Raw genomic sequence first — 20,347 nt, forward strand, 5'->3', positions numbered from 1 at the left:
ACCAAATGGTCTAGGAAGACTGTACAATGAAAGATGGACTAGATACTAAATAGTGCAAAGTAAATATTTGATAAGCATTCTGTGGAACAGTGCCTTACCTGTGAAATGGTTGTTGTTGTTGTAGGGTTTAATGCCATTTTTCAGCACAAGATAGGCTATACATGGCAGCCAGTATTAATGGTGGAGGAAGAACCCAGGAAACCACCGGAAAGAACCACCGACCCACGAGAAGCTACTGGCAAGCTTTCTCACATAACCACATTAGCCGAATCCAAGACTCGAACTCACGCATACAGAGGTGAGATGGCAGTGATCCGTAACGGTGAGCGCTTTAGACCACTCGGCCACTCAGGGCCCCACCTGTGAAATGGCTTTAAGATTCTACTAGCAGGAATTCCAAAGACATTACAAATTTACTACATATAGTAATATTATTTCAAAAATGCAGCTGAATACAGTCACTAATCAAGAAGTTATGTGACTCCAAAAATCTTTCACATGAAACTTTAACATTGCTGTTGTTACCATCATTGCTGACATCAAAGTGGTATCTATGGCTTGTCATACATGGGAAGACAATGATGCCATCATTGCTGACACTGCCATCAAAGTGGTATCTATGGCTTGTCATACACGGGAAGACAATGATGCCATCATTGCTGACACTGCCATCAAAGTGGTATCTATGGCTTATCATACATGGGAAGACAATGATGCCATCATTGCTGACACTGCCATCAAAGTGGTATCTATGGCTTGTCATACATGGGAAGACAATGATGCCATCATTGTTGACACTGCCATCAAAGTGGTATCTATGGCTTGTCATACATGGGAAGACAATGATGTCATCATTGCTGACACTGCCATCAAAGTGGTATCTATGGATTGTCATCCACAGGAAGACAACGATGCGATCATTGCTGACACCGCCATCAAAGTGGTATCTATGGTTTGTCATACATGGAAAGACAATGATGCCATCATTGTTGACACTGCCATCAAAGTGGTATCTATGGCTTGTCATTCACGGGAAGACAATGATGCCATCATTGCTAACACTGCCATCAAAGTGGTATCTATGGCTTATCATACATGGGAAGACAATGATGCCATCATTGCTGACACTGCCATCAAAGTGGTATCTATGGCTTGTGATACACAGGAAGACAATGATGCCATCATTGCTGACACTGCCACAATGCCATCAAAGTGGTATCTATGGCTTGTCATACACGGGAAGACAATGATGCCATCGTTGCTGACACTGCCATCAAAGTGGTAGTATCTATGGCTTGTCATACACGGGAAAAGAATGATGCCATCGTTGCTGACACTGCCATCAAAGTGGTATATATGGCTTATCATACATGGGAAGACAATGACGCCATCATTGCTGATGCTGCCATCAAAGTGGTATATATGGCTTATCATACACGGGAAGACGATGATGCCATCATTGCTGACACTGCCAACAAAGTGGTACCTATGGCTTATCATACATGGGAAGACAACAATGCCATCATTGCTGACACTGCCATCAAAGTGGTATCTATGGCTTATCATACATGGGAAGACAACAATGCCATCATTGCTGACACTGCCATCAAAGTGGTATCTCTGGCTTAGCATACATTGGAAGACAACAATGCCATCATTGCTGATGCTGCCATCAAAGTGGTAGCTATGGCTTATCATACATTATGGCTTATCATACAAGGGAAGACAACGATTCCATCATCACTGACACTGCCATCAAAGTGGTAGCTATGGCTTATCATAAATGGGAAGACAATGATGCCATCATTGCTGATACTGCCATCAAAGTGGTATCTATGGCTTGTCATACACGGGAAGACAATGATGCCATCGTTGCTGACACTGCCATCAAAGTGGCATCTATGGCCTGCCAAAATCAGGAAAGACAGTAATACCTTCTGTAAATCAAGTATTGAGGCCCTCATATCCCTCCATGTTTTGTTTAACACTTGGATGCAGATGGAAAAAAATTCCTCCAAAGGCCGTTCAACAGACAACAACATGGGGTAGTATGTCTGCTCCTCCTCCCAAGCTGAAAAGAGAAAACATAGATCAAATAACAGTTTATACAACTCTCAGTTATATTTACGTAATATCACAACATAGTATAAAATGTAATGAATAGAGCTTCTGAACTTATGCTACAGTTAAAATCTAAGTTTCATATACATTACAAAAATCATTTTATCATACCAAATGAAGATCAAAATATTATACTAATTCTGTGTATAATTTATATGAAATTTTTTGGATCTGGCTGAATATTTTAATATTTTGTTTGCCAAAGCTTACAAAACAAAGAAATTACAAAACCTGGATGCATATCTTATAAAATGGAAGCAAATGATGAAGAAAAAACATAGAGATGAATAAAACCAATGAAAACATAAATAACATTTCAGGATTTTTTCAATGTATAGTTAACTTATCACCTTGAAATCTGTTTCAACTGAAAAGAGGATTAGAAAAATCAATAATGTTTCAAATATGAAAGAAATTGTCTTCCTGGACAAGCTGGTTTAGCAAAAGTTATGAGGTGAACGAAAATGAAGCTGGTAAAGACAGCAAAATTTGCCTGCACAAGTTTTTGTTTAGACTTTTCCATTTGTCCATACTCAAGGTGATCAATAATGAGAGATGATGATGACAAACCAAGTGTAGGTCTTTCATACCATGATAATGTACTTCTCTGGACATGTGCTCATAACCAGTATGATGAATGTATAAGCAACAGGGTCAAAGATATTCGCTGGGAGAACTGATGAATCTCGGGCATAGATTAGTTTCTAATCCTTGAGCAATTTTCCTTTTGGAGGTAGTCAGACAACCTTTTTGAATTTCACATATTTGGAAAGAAGTTTTCTAGCTTCTTTATAAAGCAGAATTTATTGGGATGGTAGTAGCAAATGCTTCACTTCTGGGCATTCTGTAAAATGTGGAAAATAAAAAAGGCAACTTACGCTGCTCTCCAATCTTAAGCATATCACACAGTACTTTGGTCAACTGTATGCTTCCCTGCACAAAAGGACAGTCATGTTCATCACTGCGACCACTGTTCTCAAGGACAACCTGAAATCATAGTGGCAGGTTATTATCTAAGTCAATGAAATAACTTTTTACAAGGACAACATGAAAACATAGCAACAGGTTATTATCAGCATTAGTGTGCCTGCTATTCTCAAGAACCTGAAACCATAGCAAAAAGTAATTATCTGTATCATGGTCACCACTGTTCTCAGGGACAACCTGAAACCATGGCAACAAGTGACTGTATCACAGCCACCATTGTTTTTTTAGGACAACATGAAACCACTGTTAATAATGATGGTCACAAAGGATGTCAGTTCTTCATTTATTTGACAAATAATAAAGGTCCTCATATCATGATATTTTTTTGTTTTTTTCAGAAGAAGTCACTGAAATATATATTTTTAGTAAGGGTGGAATGGCCTCATCCACACAAATTTGACAGGTCTTTATGCCTAGATGCTCTGTGCCAAATTTAGTTGCAACTGGGCATAGTCTTTAAAGAAGCTGAAAAAACAGCAATTGTTGAAGGATAACATGTTTTTTTTAGTTATGATAATAGCAGACATATTTGATGGTTGCTTGTACAACCCTGAATGGTTTTAGACCAGGATACGTTCTGTCAAATCATTATCAAAATCAGCTTAGCAGTTTTGGAGAAGAAGCTGGATAAAGGTTTACTGGTGTAAGCGTGTGTGATTTAGATTTTTAACGTAGCTTTAATATCTGCAGTGTGGCAGTTTATAGTGATGTCTAGCACTGAGGCATCATGCTGCAGACATGTAGCATCATGTCCCACCCAGTCATATTATCTTGATACAAGGCTGACCAGTCCTAACACTAACCTCTTAATGCTGAGCACCAAGTACGGCAGCTGCTAGTACCATCTCTAAAAGTCAAGGTTCAAACACATGACCTCCTACATTTGCGGCAGATGCTCTAACCATTTAGGCCACTGGAGCAGTCTATTGGTTTTAAGTCATGGCAGCTTTTTTTGATGGCAGATTGACATCATTTGGACAAAATTAAAAGGCCTTTATGTCCCAATGGTCTGTGCCAATTTTGGTTGAAACCTGACTGTTGGTCTTTTGCAAAGTTAAAAATAGCTATTGTTGAGAGGCAACTGATGTACAATAGATGGATGGCCATATCATAAATTCACTTGGCCTAAGGCTAAAACTTATTCATCACATACAATTTATCACATGTCTATAGATTTTAGTAAAACCAAATATGCTGACATTTGCTATACTGAGCCACTTTGTTTTCGTTTATATTTACACAATATGATCTGAAGCAACAATCTTGCAACAGTTGTTGTGTGTTATTGGTAATGGAGACATTGTTTATTTGATGCTAGTTGCTGTAAATGAACACAATATTTACAATCAATTCACATGTTCCATCATGAAAAAAAAAGAAACCTATAATAAATTTGACTAACTTAGTTGTTGTTGTTGTTGTTGTTCTAGGGTTAACGGCATTTTTCAGCACAAGATAGGCTATACATGGCGGCCAGTATAACTGGTGGAGGAAGAACCCTGGAAAACCCAGGGAAGAACCACCAACCCATGAGAAGCTACTGGCAGGCAACTAACTTAGTAATCCCCAAATCTGGGATCAAGACCAAAGATACTCTGTCTCTGCCTTAGACATTCAATGGTGGTATAACACATACCATAAATACTTATACGTTAGATTAAGTTACAAACAAATACAGACACTGGTCTTCCATTACAATTTACAGGCAAATCTGGGTCTATGTTGCTTGTTCTACTGACTACTCTTAACAAACTGTATAAACCCTGATCTGTGGTGCATTAGGTAATGTCAGATCTGGGTCTGTGTAGTTTGTTGCTGGATCCAACTTATGCATTAGTATATATAGTACATCTCTTAGTATTACCTTATTTCAGTAAAGGCAACAAAGCTCTTCTTTCACTTTTGTTATCCCCTTGTTAGATACAAAATTTTATCAAATTATCTCTTTAGAGTTAAAAATTAACAGCTCTGATAAGGAAACAGTGCAATAATTATGACCATGAATGCACAAGATACTGTCAAGACAAGACCAGTTTCATTAAAATATCTTCACTTATTAAAAAGGATAGAGGTCACTGACCTATATTTGCTCTTGCCATGTTTTTGAACTTGAAGTAGTGGGTACTGATTTGGTATGTGACACGTGACACACTGTCTAGTCATTATATATAACTCGTTAAATTTTCATTAAAATATCTATAATAATTCAAAAGTTCCAATTTCTATTTCTGTAACACTGACCTTGAGGCATCAGGTGTGGTTATGAGCTGTAACACACTGTCTATATGTGATATACAATTGGTTAAAGTTTCATTAAAATATCTTGAGTGGTTAAAGGTTATATTCCATGCAAGGAAACAGTCACAGTATTGCATTCTCCCTTGCTGTGACATTGATCTTGAGGCAGAGGACATATTTATTATTGTTGTTGTTGGGTTCAATGCCATTTTTCTGCACACGATAGGATATACATGGCGGCCAGTATTAATGGTGGAGGAAGAACCCGGGAAAACCCCAGAAAGAACCACCGACCCACGAGAAGCTACTGGCAAGCTTTCTCACATACCCACATTGGCTGAATCCAAGACTTGAACCCACGCAGACAGAGGTGAGATGGCAGTGATCCATAACGGAGAGCGCTTTAAACCAATCAGCCACTCGGGGCCCCCATATTTATTGTAAATGATGCACAGTTTAGTCACGATATATACTTGGGCAAAGTTTCAAGAACATCTCTCCATCCATTACAAAGTTATGGCCATGACAAGAAAATGCAAACAGAAGAAGACAATGCCAATAACATAATATGCCTAATTTAAGATAACATATAACAAAGTTAGATGAATATTTCAAAACATCTGAAACCAATAAATATTTACAGCATGACTTTTTAAAATATTCCCAGACAAATCAGCATTTCAAGTGAAAATGACGTGTAAACATTTTGTGAAAACTGAAAATTCATAACTTTATATCGACAATGTATAAGTCTGGAATACTACATTAAAATATACTGGGTTTGAAATTAATGGTAGTTTCATTGGTAGTACAAGGCTAGTAAATTTCCTCTTAAACTAATCATTTTAATAATATCAATAGCCCAATATATATTTCTTTTGTGGGAAGGACAAGTGAAAATTTAGCAGGATAGGTAAATTTCTCAATCTAATAGTCCTTCTGGCTACAACAACATCAACAAAACAACAGCAATAATAATAATAATAATAATAATAATAATAATGATAAAAGAATGGCAACACCAATTCACAATACAATAAGACACCCTTTTGAAAATGAGATATGCATTTAATGCACCCATGTTTGGGGACATTTAACATGGCTTGCTAAATCCTGAGAAAACCAATATTGGAAGACTGGATTTTTAGAGACTTTTCAACACTTGTTATGTTATGATGCTTAAAAAAAACACTAAAATAAAACACTCTTTGATTTCACTCAAAAGAATTTATCTAAATCATAATTGGGATTTAATGTATGATGTAGACCTTCAAAAAGTATAAGCCATACAGTCCAAATTTATTGTGAATTTACCAAGAATGTAGACATGAGAATGTTTAACAGAGTAATGCTGAGTATCTGAGTTACTGTCCTTTGAATTATGGAAATTTACTGTACCTTGATGTAACTCTCCTTATGGACCTGAGCAAAGTGGATCATGTTGTCAAGTGCCAGAAGTCCAGGTGGGGACTCCAAAAAGTCCTCAATTGGGTTGGACTCATGCTGAAATGTTCATTAAAAAGTGAAATAAATTCCTTTTTAGAATAATGTTTTGCAATGCATTCACTCTTTTTTTGGTGTCTGTACTGTTTTGCAATGCATTCACTCTTTTTTTGGTGTCTGTACTGTTATGCAATGCATTTGCTCTTTTCTTACTGTCTGTACTGTTATGCAATGCATTCACTCTTTTCTTGGTGTCTGTACAGTTTTACAATGCATTCGCTCTTATTCTTGATGTCTCTACTACGTTTTATTGATTCCATGGTGGCTACAATCCATAAAATTAAAGACCCAACAAAATTGGAATACTTATTATAATACACATCAGTTTGAGAAGAGCGGAAACCAAAAAGAAATTATCAACAAGTTGCATGGCCATGAGAAAAATAAACTCAAAAATAAAGAAATTCATATAAGCTACAGGAGTTTGAGTATTGAAAAATATCAAGGTAAGAGAAACAGTTGTCATTTAAATACATTTTAAGTTTCATCATTTTTAAAAGAATTGTATTTATGCACTGTTTTCAAAGACACAAGCATAGTTGTACAATGACAAGACAGACAGACAGACTAATAACACTCTGGAATGACTTGCTTATAATCAGAAGTAGCATTAACAAGGTACTGTATATATTTGCTCATAAGTGGGGTCAAACTGCAAACAACAAAGATTCAGATCTGCTGTAGCATAACATGCCTGCAGATTAGGGTCTATGTTGTTTGTTCTACTGATTACTTTTAATAAAGTCAACAGACCCAGATTTACCAGCACATTATGCAATGGCAGATCTGGGTCTGTGCAGTTTACAGTTGAACTTGTCTTATAAGCAACTATATATGGTACAAATATGATTAAAATTGTTAAAAATTGGTGAAAGCATATTTTACTATTAATTAGATTGTTGACATTGATATAACAAATAACATTTGTCAAACATTAAATGTAAAGGAAAAATCCAAATCCTAACAACAGTTACTCTAAAAGTACAATGTCATCCTTCAGTAACAGAAACCAATTTTGTTTAAAAAATGTTTTTTCAAAAAATGCTTACCCCATCATAATACCTTAAGAGAACTGCTAATAACTCATAAATCCAGCTCTCCCAGGCTAAAAACGTTTAGGTAAAAGGCTTAAATTTCTCTGCCAACCTAGGTGGCAGTTGGACAGAGTGATCTCCAATTGGTACAAAGATTGGCACCAAATCCCATGAATATCTCAGTTACAACTGGAGTGGACGGTATGCTATCTATAAGGTGTAATAGTGGAGAGGCTGGGAGGGAGTATGTGTTTAATGATTGGGTAAGCATTCCCAAAGAAATATATATACAAAATTGGTTTCTTTTTTTAATACATTACTCAGTTACTTATGAGAATAGGTAAGAGTGCAGGGAGATACATTCACTTATCCCGGACTAATAACACTTTAGAATGACTTGCATATCATTGGAAGTAGCTTCATTAAGGTACTGTATATATTTGCTCATAAGGTATATAAGACCTGACTAGAGAAGACTCGATCTGTCAGAGGATGGCTTCAAAGGGGACAAAAAAATTATATCTCCTGCAAATCCAGTATAAGTCATGAAGCTGTTTCTGTAATAAGCTGTCGAGTGATCTGGAAGGGTCGCCTTTTGTACCACAGGTAAAGTTCCCCCAGATAGAGCTGATCCTTTTGGGATGAAAGATCTCTGATAAGAACTGAGAAGTGTAATTGGATCTCCATCCCATGGCATCGATTATGATAGTTATGGAACACTTTCACTCATATGCAAAGAGTGTGGTGACTGTCCTAACTTTGTGAACCAATATTATATGCACAGCAAATTCGTTGGTGTGGGTTTAGTCCAAAATGTGGGACAGATATCCCACTTTATTCAGGATGAAAACATCTATGTTGATATACCATCCTATACTCTTAAAGGTAAAATGAGGAGTTATCTCTCTTGATGCCATGGCTTGATATTCCTGAAATACCACTTCAGAGCTTGCACTGGGTTCTATGACCTTGAGGTGAAATGTCAAGAATAGACAGGACTTATTACCCATATCTATTAATCCATCATGTTGGAACTGCAAGGAGATGTCCACCAATAAGAAATATTTGCTGACTTTGCATGCTGACTGCCAAAGTAGTGAGGAGGCAGGACTTATATGTTAAATGAACTAATTAAACTCCTAAGAACATTTCAACTGGTGTCTTATTGTATCAGGTCAACATCCATGATAAATTCCACTAAGGCAAGGGTCCAGCATTGTTGTTGGACTGGTGAAATTCAAATAAACTGAAGATCAGATGGGCTTTTGATTTGTCCAATATCCTCTCTTCCATGAAAGCAAAGGGAGCCAGTGATCATGGAACGGTATGTCAACTGTGATTGATGCTAACTGTTTCTCATCAAAGAGCCATAGAACATTACCTATTGTGGTATAGATGCCTACATTGGTATAAAGTACTCGTGAGCATCGCTGAGATTATAGTCCATTGCCTTTATGTGTCTCTAATGTGGATGGCCAGCTCACTTGAGTGATTCTCCACCACTTGTTGTGAGAGCTGTTCTTAGGGCACTTAATAAGATACTGTTGTGCAGGTTCCATAAGTCTGGGTTGGGGTGAAACACATACTATCATAGTTACTTAATGCAAATGATGGGATACTTGGATTCCTGGCAGATCTTTTACTAGATTGTCTAGGTTGGTACATCATTCCCCATTTGAGTGGTATAATCAGGATGAGGAGACACTCTTTTGATTCCTGTATCATGTTGAGAATTTGAGGTGTTGGAGAAGTGTATACATTTGGTCATACAAATGTTTAGAATGCATTGATATCCAGACCTTTGGGTCCAGGGCTGGTGAGGAAAAGGTTGGGAATTTTGGCATTCCACCATGTCACTAATACATCCATCATAAGTCAATCCCATCAAGCATCTATCCTACGAGACTGAAGGATCTATCATATGAGACAACCATCAGATGAAGCAACCATTCCCTCTTGCAGAACAGTAAGTCTGCCAATACATTAGCCAGCCCTGGATATGTCGTACTTAAGCCTGGACTTACAATGAGGACACCACTCTGGAAAATCCCAAACAAAGGTCAGAGTTCTGCTTTGCTGTTTGAGATAAGTCAGCACAGAGAAGTTTTCAGACAGAATTAGATCTCCATCAGCCACCAATGACAGGCTTTCAAAAATGGTTTCCATTCTGATGATATTGATATGTGAGGATTAGTGCATTTGGTCAAAGGTTCCGTCTCCACATGGATCACATAATCGTTAATATCTTCCCCATTTGGCCATTACAGATTGGAGTCTTCTCCCTACCAGGATCTGAGATAAGGGTGGGATGAACTGTATGAATGTCATGGAGATAGGGATGGTCTTGTGGAATGCAAGTGAAAACAATTGACCTCTTTCTGACTCTTCCACTTAGTTCAGGAGTTGTAGGACTGTTGTTTCCTGGTGACATGCATTTTAATGATGCCCCAGAGACCTTGCTGGCTGCCTTGTAAATCCCTCTGCTATAGCTAAGAATGAGAGAGATGGTGGCTTGTTGTGAATTCCATCAACTTAATCATCAAGGAGGAGAAAAGATGATGAAGGTTGTGAGCATATGTTGGGCCATGACTGGTCTATAAGGTGGAGGTAGAGAGCATTGTGTGTGTGTGATTTGGATTTATAACGTAGCTTGAGTAAAATTTCAGTCACATCTCTATGATGTCTGCTATGTGGCAGTTTATAGTGATATCTAGCACTGAGGCATGATGCCACAGACATGTAGCATCATGTCCCACCATGTCACATTATCCTCACACTAGGCCAACCAGTCCTATCATGAACCCTTTACTGATGAGTACCATGTGAGGCAATTGTTAGTATCATTTTTATGAGTCTGGTATGACTCAGCCTGAGTTCGATCACATGACCTCCCACATCTGAGGTATCATTGTATTTTTTCCAGCCATTGTAAGTTCATAGTTGTTATTACAGTAAAAACTGCTAAGAGCAAGCTCTGCTATGAGCGACCACCTGTCATTTCCAACCACAATCATAATGCATGGATCCATTTTATTATATAAATGCTCTGTTATGAGCGATCACCTGCTGAATGCGACCAGCGACCATGATATCTTGGCAGAATAGGGATTTTGATGCTGCTATGAATGACCGCATCACAAAAACGAGGATAAACTCAACCAACCTTTATTTAACCCCTGTAAGAATGATTGCTCATACCATTCAAAATTTTAAAATGTAAAACAAAATTAGCTGGCTACCAATGTCTGGATTATTTTAGCTATACTTATAGTGTTTTATAGTTTCTGTCATAAACCAGACCAAAGTATATGTAGATTATTTCCTAGTCTGGTTCCCTGCTTTCTATGCTCCCTGTGTTAATCTCTGCTATTCGTATAGGGGTGAGCAATCCAGGGAGCATAGAAAGAAGGAAACCAGACTAATTATTCCTGGATGAGATAATTGTTTCTTTTTAATTCAGTAATTGTTAGATATGCACATGCACATGTATAGATTTTTCATATTTTTCCACAACCCAGTCAAAACCATCTTTACATTCAATATTACAACTGAGCACTAATAAATTTAACACCTACAACCTTAACAACAATGGATGAACCTCCAACTAAAAAGAGACAAATTTGAAGGCTGGAGAAAATAATTATTGTAACTAAAAGAAGTGAAAAAAAGCAGACCACTCGCAAAAATGCAGTTTAAATATCGGTAAAATTTTTTGTTGGCAGAAGAGGCAGTCACTCATTACAGGTTTTACTTATAGCTATAGTATGTTGCATTTCTATGTTATGGTGTGGACCATCCTATGAATATGCTCCCTCTTATTCTAGTGAGATTCAGGGTGGAAGGATGTAAGCTGTGGTCTACGTATTGAGGATTATCATACTATTGGATGCAAGGTTGATCCCACAGTCATGACTTTGCAAATCAATTCATGGGTATCCAAACAGAAAAAGAGAAAGCATTTTGATATAATACCAACATACCAAGTAAAATCTAATAATGACAAGGTAACTTGAATGCCTGTTTTCTCATCTGTAGACTAAGGCAGTGAAGCTGATGTCTTCTGCACTACCTGCGAAGTAGTTGGTGAAGAATATTAATGATGGTGTACCATTACACTTGCAGTCCTTATGAGTCAGATACCATTACTTCTAATGCGTCATTAAGTAGAGTCTCTTGGGTGACAGAGGCTTGAGGGGGAGTGAAGAGTCATCCATTAAAAACGGAGGCTCTAAAATAGATATTGCATGCTGGAAGTGTTTTGAGGTACTATGCAGTAAGATTAATCCATGAGGGTGTCTATATAAACAGTACACCTTCCACAGGAGGTGCTTAGCACCACTGGTGGTTAGATTGATCTATAAGAATGCCTGTATAGAATGGGCATCATCCACAGGAACTGTCTAATAGCATTTTGTGAGTTAGACTGATCCTTGTATGACTGGTTTCATAAAGTGGGTTCTTGAGTATTACAATGCCAAACTGGGCATCATATGTAGGAAGAGCTTGGCAGCACTATGGGTGTCATGGAATTGGACAAGTTCACTTCTGGTCGATGATACCCTATGATTGATTTTGAGCATTGCCCACTGCAATCAGAATTTTATGGTCAAGTCCTGTCCAATATGTATTCCAGGAATGACTACTGGAGCAAACTACACATGTTGATTGGCTGTCAGCTTGGTCTTGTCCATGGTATAGATCTCCAAGACAAAACAGAGCAGACCATACATATATTTAGTGTAGTGAGTGATCTCCTTTTTTAAATTTGTGCAGGGTTATCTACTATGATAAATACATGTAGAGGGTGCACTTGACCTGTAGAGGTAGATAATTATATACTCAAAATTAATTATTAGAAAGTGGATGCTAAATAATCAATTCTAGTCAGAAATAACCTGTGGACATGTGAATTTGACTGCTGGTACAGTTAGAATCACTGAAGCATTGCTTATTGTACTTACATGTATGAACTGGAAGGCAAATAATCAGTACCACTAACTGCTTAACTGTAGGAATTCATTGCCTATACAGATAAAAATCACTCAAGCATCACTTATAGTACCACTGCATGAGCGGGACACTACTATGTAAATATGTACAGAAAACCTATATGTATTTATTCAACCCAAGCGGAAGTATGCAGTAATATAAATAAGTTTTCAATATTACACAAAACAATCTGCACATAAAAATGGAAACGAAACACCATTATTGATACGTATGAAGAAGGTGCTACAATATCCATTATGATACAATTTTGTCTGTAGGAAAAAGCCAAATAATGTTCTATACAGGTAAAATCAATAAAAACGCATGTATGTAACTATGAATGAGTGCTAGCACATGACCTAATCAACTGATGACGGTAATGAAGTGTCAGTATATAATATCAATTCACCATTCTACTGGTAGGATAGCTCAATGATAGCATACAGATGCTAAGACTGTATTGGTATAGAAAACTTAACCTTCATGTAGCTGGTCATAGTGGACATAATACATGTGTTAAAAATCTTCTATAGCCCACAACAGACATCACAACCACTGTTATTTTCATTTTATTGAAATTTTATTTAAGGCAACTCTCTACAACCAATCTATGTTATATATGCTGATTTTCATGGTTGTTAGATGATGGTAAGAGATTAAAACAAGAAAAATTCTTTTGAATAAATGTTTGATGCATTTTCTTACAGACTGAAATAAACTAAATGATACAAGAGTAGTATTATTCATGAATGCACATTTAAATTGTGATTACTTTGCAGTGTGACTTAAGGGATAGCTGCTTATCTTGTTTATGTTATTTGACTGTCTGGACTTCATTAATTTGTTCTCAGATACTAAATGAAATATGTGCGTATATTTCTGGTATATGCACATTTGCCAAACCATCTATCTATACCTACTTGCCAAAAGATCTGTATGTGCCTATATGCCAAGAGGTATATATCTGCCTATTTGCCAAAAGGTCTGTATGTGTTTATTTGCCAAAAGGTCTGTATGTGCCTCAATGCCAAAAGGTCTATATGTGCCTATTTGCCAAAAGGTCTATATGTGCCTATTTGCCAAAAGGTCTGTATGTGCCTATATGCCAAAAGGTCTGTATGTGCCTCAATGCCAAAAGGTCTATATGTGCCTATTTGCCAAAAGGTCTGTATGTGCCTAAATGCCAAAAGGTCTGTATGTGCCTATTTGCCAAAAGATCTGTATGTGCCTAAATGCCAAAAGGTCTGTATGTGCCTATATGTCAAAAGGTCTATTTATATGCCTATTTACCAAAAGGTCTTTTTATATGGCTATCTGCAAAAGGGTCTAAATTAAAATACCTTAAAATACTTAATATGAGTACTGTCAATGGCACATTATATGCTCAGCCCATGTTTAATAGTCATCTATGTATATAACTGAAAGTCTGTGTGCATAAACCATCTTTCTTCTTTTAGCTGGTGACCTTGACCTCTGATATTTTGATCTCAAAATTGATAGGCTTCATTCTAAAACCAAGTGTGAACCATCCACAATGTTTGGACCAACTCTGTGATGTAGAACTAGTGTTATTGTGCAGAATCCATTTATCTTCTTCCAGCCAGTGACATGGACCTTTGACCTTTTGACTCCAAATCAGTAGCCTTCTTTCCCCAACTGCAAACTATCCACAAAATATTGTTCAGGTATGTCATGTACATTAATGTTGAAGCATGGAAACCATTTTTGTGTTCATTTAGTCACACTGACCTTGACATTTGACCCTTTGACTTCAAAATCAAGACTTCTTCCTTACACCAAAAGCAAGCCATATACATAATTTGATAACCAAAGACAATAGTGAACTCATGTTCTTGTGCAAAATCCATTTTCTTGTTTCAGTCTGTGAGACCTTGATATTTAACTCTGAAATCCATAGGGTACATCGTTACCCAAGTTCAGGCCATTTACAAATGTCAGTTGTTGTTGTTGTTGTTGTTGTAGGGTTTAACACCATTTTTCAGCACATGATAGGCTATACATGGCGGCCAGTATTAATGGTGGAGGAAGAACCCAGGAAAACCCCAGAAAGAACCACCAACCCACAAGAAGCTACTGGCAAGCTTTCTCACATACCCACATTGGCTGAATCCGAGACTCGAACCCAGACAGACAGAGGTGAGATGGCAGTGATCCATAATGGAGAGCGCTTTAGACCACTCAGCCACAAATGTCAGTAACTATCAATGGTGGAGAACTCGAGTTAACATGCAGAAACCATTTTTCTTCTTCCAATAACAACGAACTTGATCTCTGATCTACTGATCATGAAATCAAAGGGTTCTAACTTCCGGAAAAGGAAGATATTCAATTAGTTTGGTAATCATTAATGGTAGAGAACTTGAGTTATTTTGCTGAAACTTCCCACTTTCAGTTGAAGTGACCTTAGCAGAGCTCTTGTGTCCAAAACCAATAGGGTTCTTCCTTACCCATGATTAAGCCATCTACACAATTGTAGCGAACTGTAGATGGTGGAAAACTAAAGTAATTGTGCAGAAACCAAACTGGTAACAGATGGATTGGACAAAATGATGTCATAAGGCATATACAAAAACTGAAAGATGACTGTAATGGTCAAACAATCTAGCCATTAAAAATAAGAATAAAAAAGAGTACATATTAAATTACATTCATCTATCTCAAGTGGTCATTGTTTAATTGTGCTATGATGGTTTTCATAAATTAAAACCTCAAAAATAAAAAATAAATTAAAAATAAAAGAAATCTGAAAAATGACTTTAATGGCCTGAAAATCTAATCAAGTCATCTCTTAGAACCATGATCAAGAATGTACAAAGTTAATGACTGTAAGTTAAATAGTTTTCTTTCGTGCTACTGCACTAAAATGAAGAATTATCCGATTTCATCTTAATACATTAGTTATAACCATGCAAATAAAAAGAATGTGAAATTATTGGATGGGTGCAGCAAAATTATTACCTCAAACCCAAGCTTCCTATAATCTTTCTGGTTGGTGGACTTTCTGGCTATAGCATTTCCTGGATCTCCAGGGTCAGAGAAGTCAAAAGCTATTCGCCGCAGCTCTTCAATCTGCTTCAGTGCACTCTACAATATTAAACAAGAGAACCACTGGACCTAAGATTGCTCACCTGAATGATATGGACTCTAAAACAGGTCATTTTATCAAATCAGCATTTCATTTGCAGTCCACTTGCATAGCATTTTCATTCTATTTGCATTCCATTTACATTCTGTCCCATCTGAATTTCATCTATTATCTTTTTGTCATTGGTTTATGGTCTCAGAAATGCAGTCTTATTTTACATTTATCATTCTCATTGCTCACTTCCTTACAGTTTTGCTCATTTTCTGAATTTTCCATTCTCAAGACTTTTAAAGAAAGGGAATTATAGCTTTTGTGTCTTGTCTTATTAAAAGTGTGCATTAATGAAATAGCAAATACATAAAATGTTTAAGACAAGACAGAATATATGATAAATTAAAATAAAATTACAGCTTCAGTAAGTGTATGGTTTTGGAGCATTTATCAGCAAATTACATTTCCTATTTTATTTATTTCAAATAACGATTTCACACATATATTCACCAGTGATGACATCATCACGTTAATGACAATTGTTACTTTTATGTCTGCCATAACAATAGCATGGCTTCAATGGGGTAAAAATGTTTCTGTTAGTTTAAAGAATCTGATCCTGGACTATTATGGGCTTTTGAACATGGAATTTTAATAGCAGCTTGAAATTAACTGAACATCAAAATCCATTTATGAAATGAATTCATGTTTCATTCCTTTTATTTTATGATTCATCATTCTGCATTAGTGATTTCTGTTTTCTTCAAAAGGCTTTTATCATTTTGTTTGCACTGATTCATTTTATTTCATTTGCATTCATTTAGCATTTTGTCTGCACCCAGTTTGCATCCTGTTTTTATTTTAATAATAAAATTATCCATTTCAGTGTTTGTATATACCTTACGGCAAACTGAAAGAGCTCTGGGCCAAGAAATCTGGGACATCTTAAACCTTCCAATTTTTTTTTCCACACTATATTGAATCATTCTCATACAAGCTGTCTTAAGATTTCTTTACTTTTATTATGTTCAGCCAAATTTGATGGCAGATCTTCATGATTTCAGTTATTTTTAAGAGGTTTTGGACCAGGAATCTCACTGTCAAAATGGGCCAGATTTTGTAATGGCAGCCATATTTGATGAAAACAACGTGTTCATCATCTGTGCCAGAGATTCTCAATAACATGGCCAGTGTCCCCTCATCTGTACCAGAGGTTCTCAATAACATGGCTAGTGTCCCCTCATCTGTACCAGAGGTTCTCAATAACATGGCCAGTGTCCCCTCATCTGTACCAGAGGTTCTCAATAACATGGCCAGTGTCCCCTCATCTGTACCAGAGGTTCTCAATAACATGGCCAGTGTCCCCTCATCTGTGCCAGAGATTCTCAATAACATGGCTAGTGTCCCCTCATCTGTACCAGAGGTTCTCAATAACATGGCCAGTGTCCCCTCATCTGTACCAGAGGTTCTCAATAACATGGCCAGTGTCCCCTCATCTGTACCAGAGATTCTCAATAACATGGCCAGTGTCCCCTCATCTGTACCAGAGGTTCTCAATAACATGGCCAATGTCCCCTCATCTGTGCCAGAGGTTCTCAATAACATGGCCAGTGTCCCCTGCCATCTAGTGAAGGAGTATTTGGGAAAGTTATTCATGGTAATAACTCCCCTTTAACAGATATCATCAAATAAATTGCTACAATTATTTTCATAAAATGTATGACAAAAAATATAAATCTTAGTATTCATAATCAAGGACCATTACTCTGGATGATAAAGGTCTGTAACATTCCAAATATGTGCAGCATGAGCTCATCATAGAACTTGTTCAATTTCTGATATAGAGCTTCACAGACAATATGGTTCTGATATCCTAAGTGCAGAAGGGTCATAACTCTGACAGAAGGGCCATAACATATTCATCATCATTCTCATCCAAGATGACCCTAACATGAAGCTTCACCACAAATTTGGTCGAAATCTTGACAAATCTGTGCATTAACATTGCATAAGCTAATATAATCAAGGGCAATAACTCTGAGATGCTTGAAGACTGTGCTCACCATTAAACTCATCTGTCTATTCTTCAAATGACAATTTGGTTGAAATCTAATAATAAAATATGAAGGATGGAGTGTTAACAAGGTTGTGCAGAGTATGTTTCTCATCAAACGTATGTGTGCTGTTGTTGACATGTAGCATCAAACCAAATTTGGTTGAAATATAATAATTATTATGGAAGTGTTGACAAGGTTGTGCATACCTGCTAATCAGTATTTTCTTGGCATAATCATTACGAATTTACACAATGAATTACATCTTAAGATGGTGGCTTCTGTATGGGCTAACATTTAAGTACAATAATAATAAAAAATTAAATAAGCAATCAAAACCTGTGTTTGTTGTTTTTTAATTAAAAAAAACACCATATGTTAACTGGCAACATTATTTATGTGTGACATAACTGTAGAAAAGAAGGATCACATGCAACACTCACATTTACAAAAAAGTACACATAAACCATATCTACTTTCAAAAGAGTACACATATATCATACCTACTTTCAAAAGAGCACACATACATCATATCTACTTTCAAAAGAGTACACATACATGATATATACTTTCAAAAGAGTACACATACATCATATCTACTTTCAAATGATTACACAGACATCTTATCTACTTTCAAAAGAGCACACATACATCATATCTACTTTCAAAAGAGTACACATACATCATATCTACTTTCAAAAGATTACACATACATCATATCTACTTTCAAAAGAGTACACATACATCATATCTACTTTCAAAAGATTACACATACATCATATCTACTTTCAAAAAAGTATACACACATCATATCTACTTTCAAAAGAGTACACGTACATTATATATACTTTCAAAAGATTACACATACAGCATATCTACTTTCAAAAGATTACACATACATCATATCTACTTTCAAAAGATTACACATACATCATATCTACTTTCAAAAGATTACACATACACAGGGCTCATAATTAGTGGTAGTCCACTAGCCCGAGGCTAGCAGATTTCCTGTCGGACTAGTAACTTTCATAATGTTAATAGTCCGATGGGCTAGTAAGTTTCGGTTATCAATAGTCAGCATTTATTTACGCCATTCCCCAATAAATACTTGACTTAGCAGATGTTCTCTGGAATCAAAGCAGTGGCCATTGTAAACACAGTCATTAAATATTAGCATGAGAAGATGAAGTCAATTTCTGCCTCGGAAAGGTGCGTTTCTATAACAAGAATCCATCTGATTTTGTGCATTTCACTTAACAGTGCATATTATGGTCCCATCATTAACAACGGAAGTTTGGTAATTGATCCTAATTAATCTGATAAAGAATTAAATGAAAAAATGACGTGGTATCACACTTTATTCACTCGACCACAGTAACAAACTACAAAGTGGTATACACACTGTACCACACAAAAGAACACTGCAAAACCTATTCAAAGAAATTAGTTTGCATGGTTTTTGGTTAAGGTTCTTTTTTTTTTTTTTTGCTCACTACCCAAATGCTCCAATAGTCACAAACAGGAAACTACATATTTTACAGTTCGAGTCCAGGATTCGGCCAATGTGGGTATGTGAGAAAGCTTGCCAGTAGCTTCTCGTGGGTCGGTGGTTCTTCCCGAGGTTTTCCTGGGTTCTTCCTCCACCATTAATACTGGCCGCCATGCATAGCCTAACTTGTGCTGAAAAATGGCGTTAAAGCCCACAACAACAACAACAACAACAACATATTTTACATTTCCATTGAAATAATTATAAGAATTAGATCAATTTATTATGATTAAGTTATTGACACATCCTTTCTATACAACTACTTTTTCTATGATGATAAGAATAGTTTTTATATTTTTCCATTACAAGAATTAACAAATAATTGAATACACGTCGATATATCCAAACAGAATGCTGTATATTTGTTGGGAATTAAAATCTCTGAGCATGGGCATCTAAGATCTGAAAATTTTCCGCCTTATTATTAATTTCAAGAATACATCGAGATTTGATTAATTAGGAACAATTACCAAACTTACGACTTATGATACCGTAACTGGAGCGGTTAAATACAATGTGCTGAGTGTCAGATGGCTTCGTTTGATGGGAACACACCTTTTCCAAGCTGAAACACTATCTTCTGATGCTAATATTTTATAACAGTGTTTACAATAGCCACTGCTTTGATCATGCAGAACATCCACTGAAGTTAAGTCTTTGTTAGGGAGAGGCCATTTAATTGTGGAAGGGGGCAAAGACACGTGTTTTGAAACACATTTCTTGCTCTGACTTTCTTATAAAGGACACTGTGCCATTCCTTCTCTTGCTTTAA

General features: G+C 36.5%; 1 protein-coding gene across 2 annotated transcripts in view; it reads right to left on the reverse strand.

The window, feature by feature from the left end:
- Positions 1–20,347, reverse strand: part of LOC149782526 (engulfment and cell motility protein 2-like) — a 139,060-nt gene that overhangs the window by 36,818 nt on the left and 81,895 nt on the right. For both annotated transcript variants that reach the window (XM_089933956.1, XM_089933955.1), the window contains 4 exons: positions 15,852–15,977; positions 6,745–6,849; positions 3,000–3,108; positions 1,935–2,071 (listed from right to left, as the gene is read on the reverse strand). In XM_089933956.1, the coding sequence (XP_089790082.1) occupies positions 1,935–2,071; positions 3,000–3,108; positions 6,745–6,849; positions 15,852–15,977 (477 nt within the window). The remainder of the gene's footprint in view (positions 1–1,934; positions 2,072–2,999; positions 3,109–6,744; positions 6,850–15,851; positions 15,978–20,347) is intronic.

This window comes from Sinohyriopsis cumingii, chromosome 15, assembly GCF_028554795.1.
Source record: "Sinohyriopsis cumingii isolate HCF-2022 chromosome 15, ASM2855479v2, whole genome shotgun sequence".
Taxonomy (NCBI): domain Eukaryota; kingdom Metazoa; phylum Mollusca; class Bivalvia; order Unionida; family Unionidae; genus Sinohyriopsis; species Sinohyriopsis cumingii.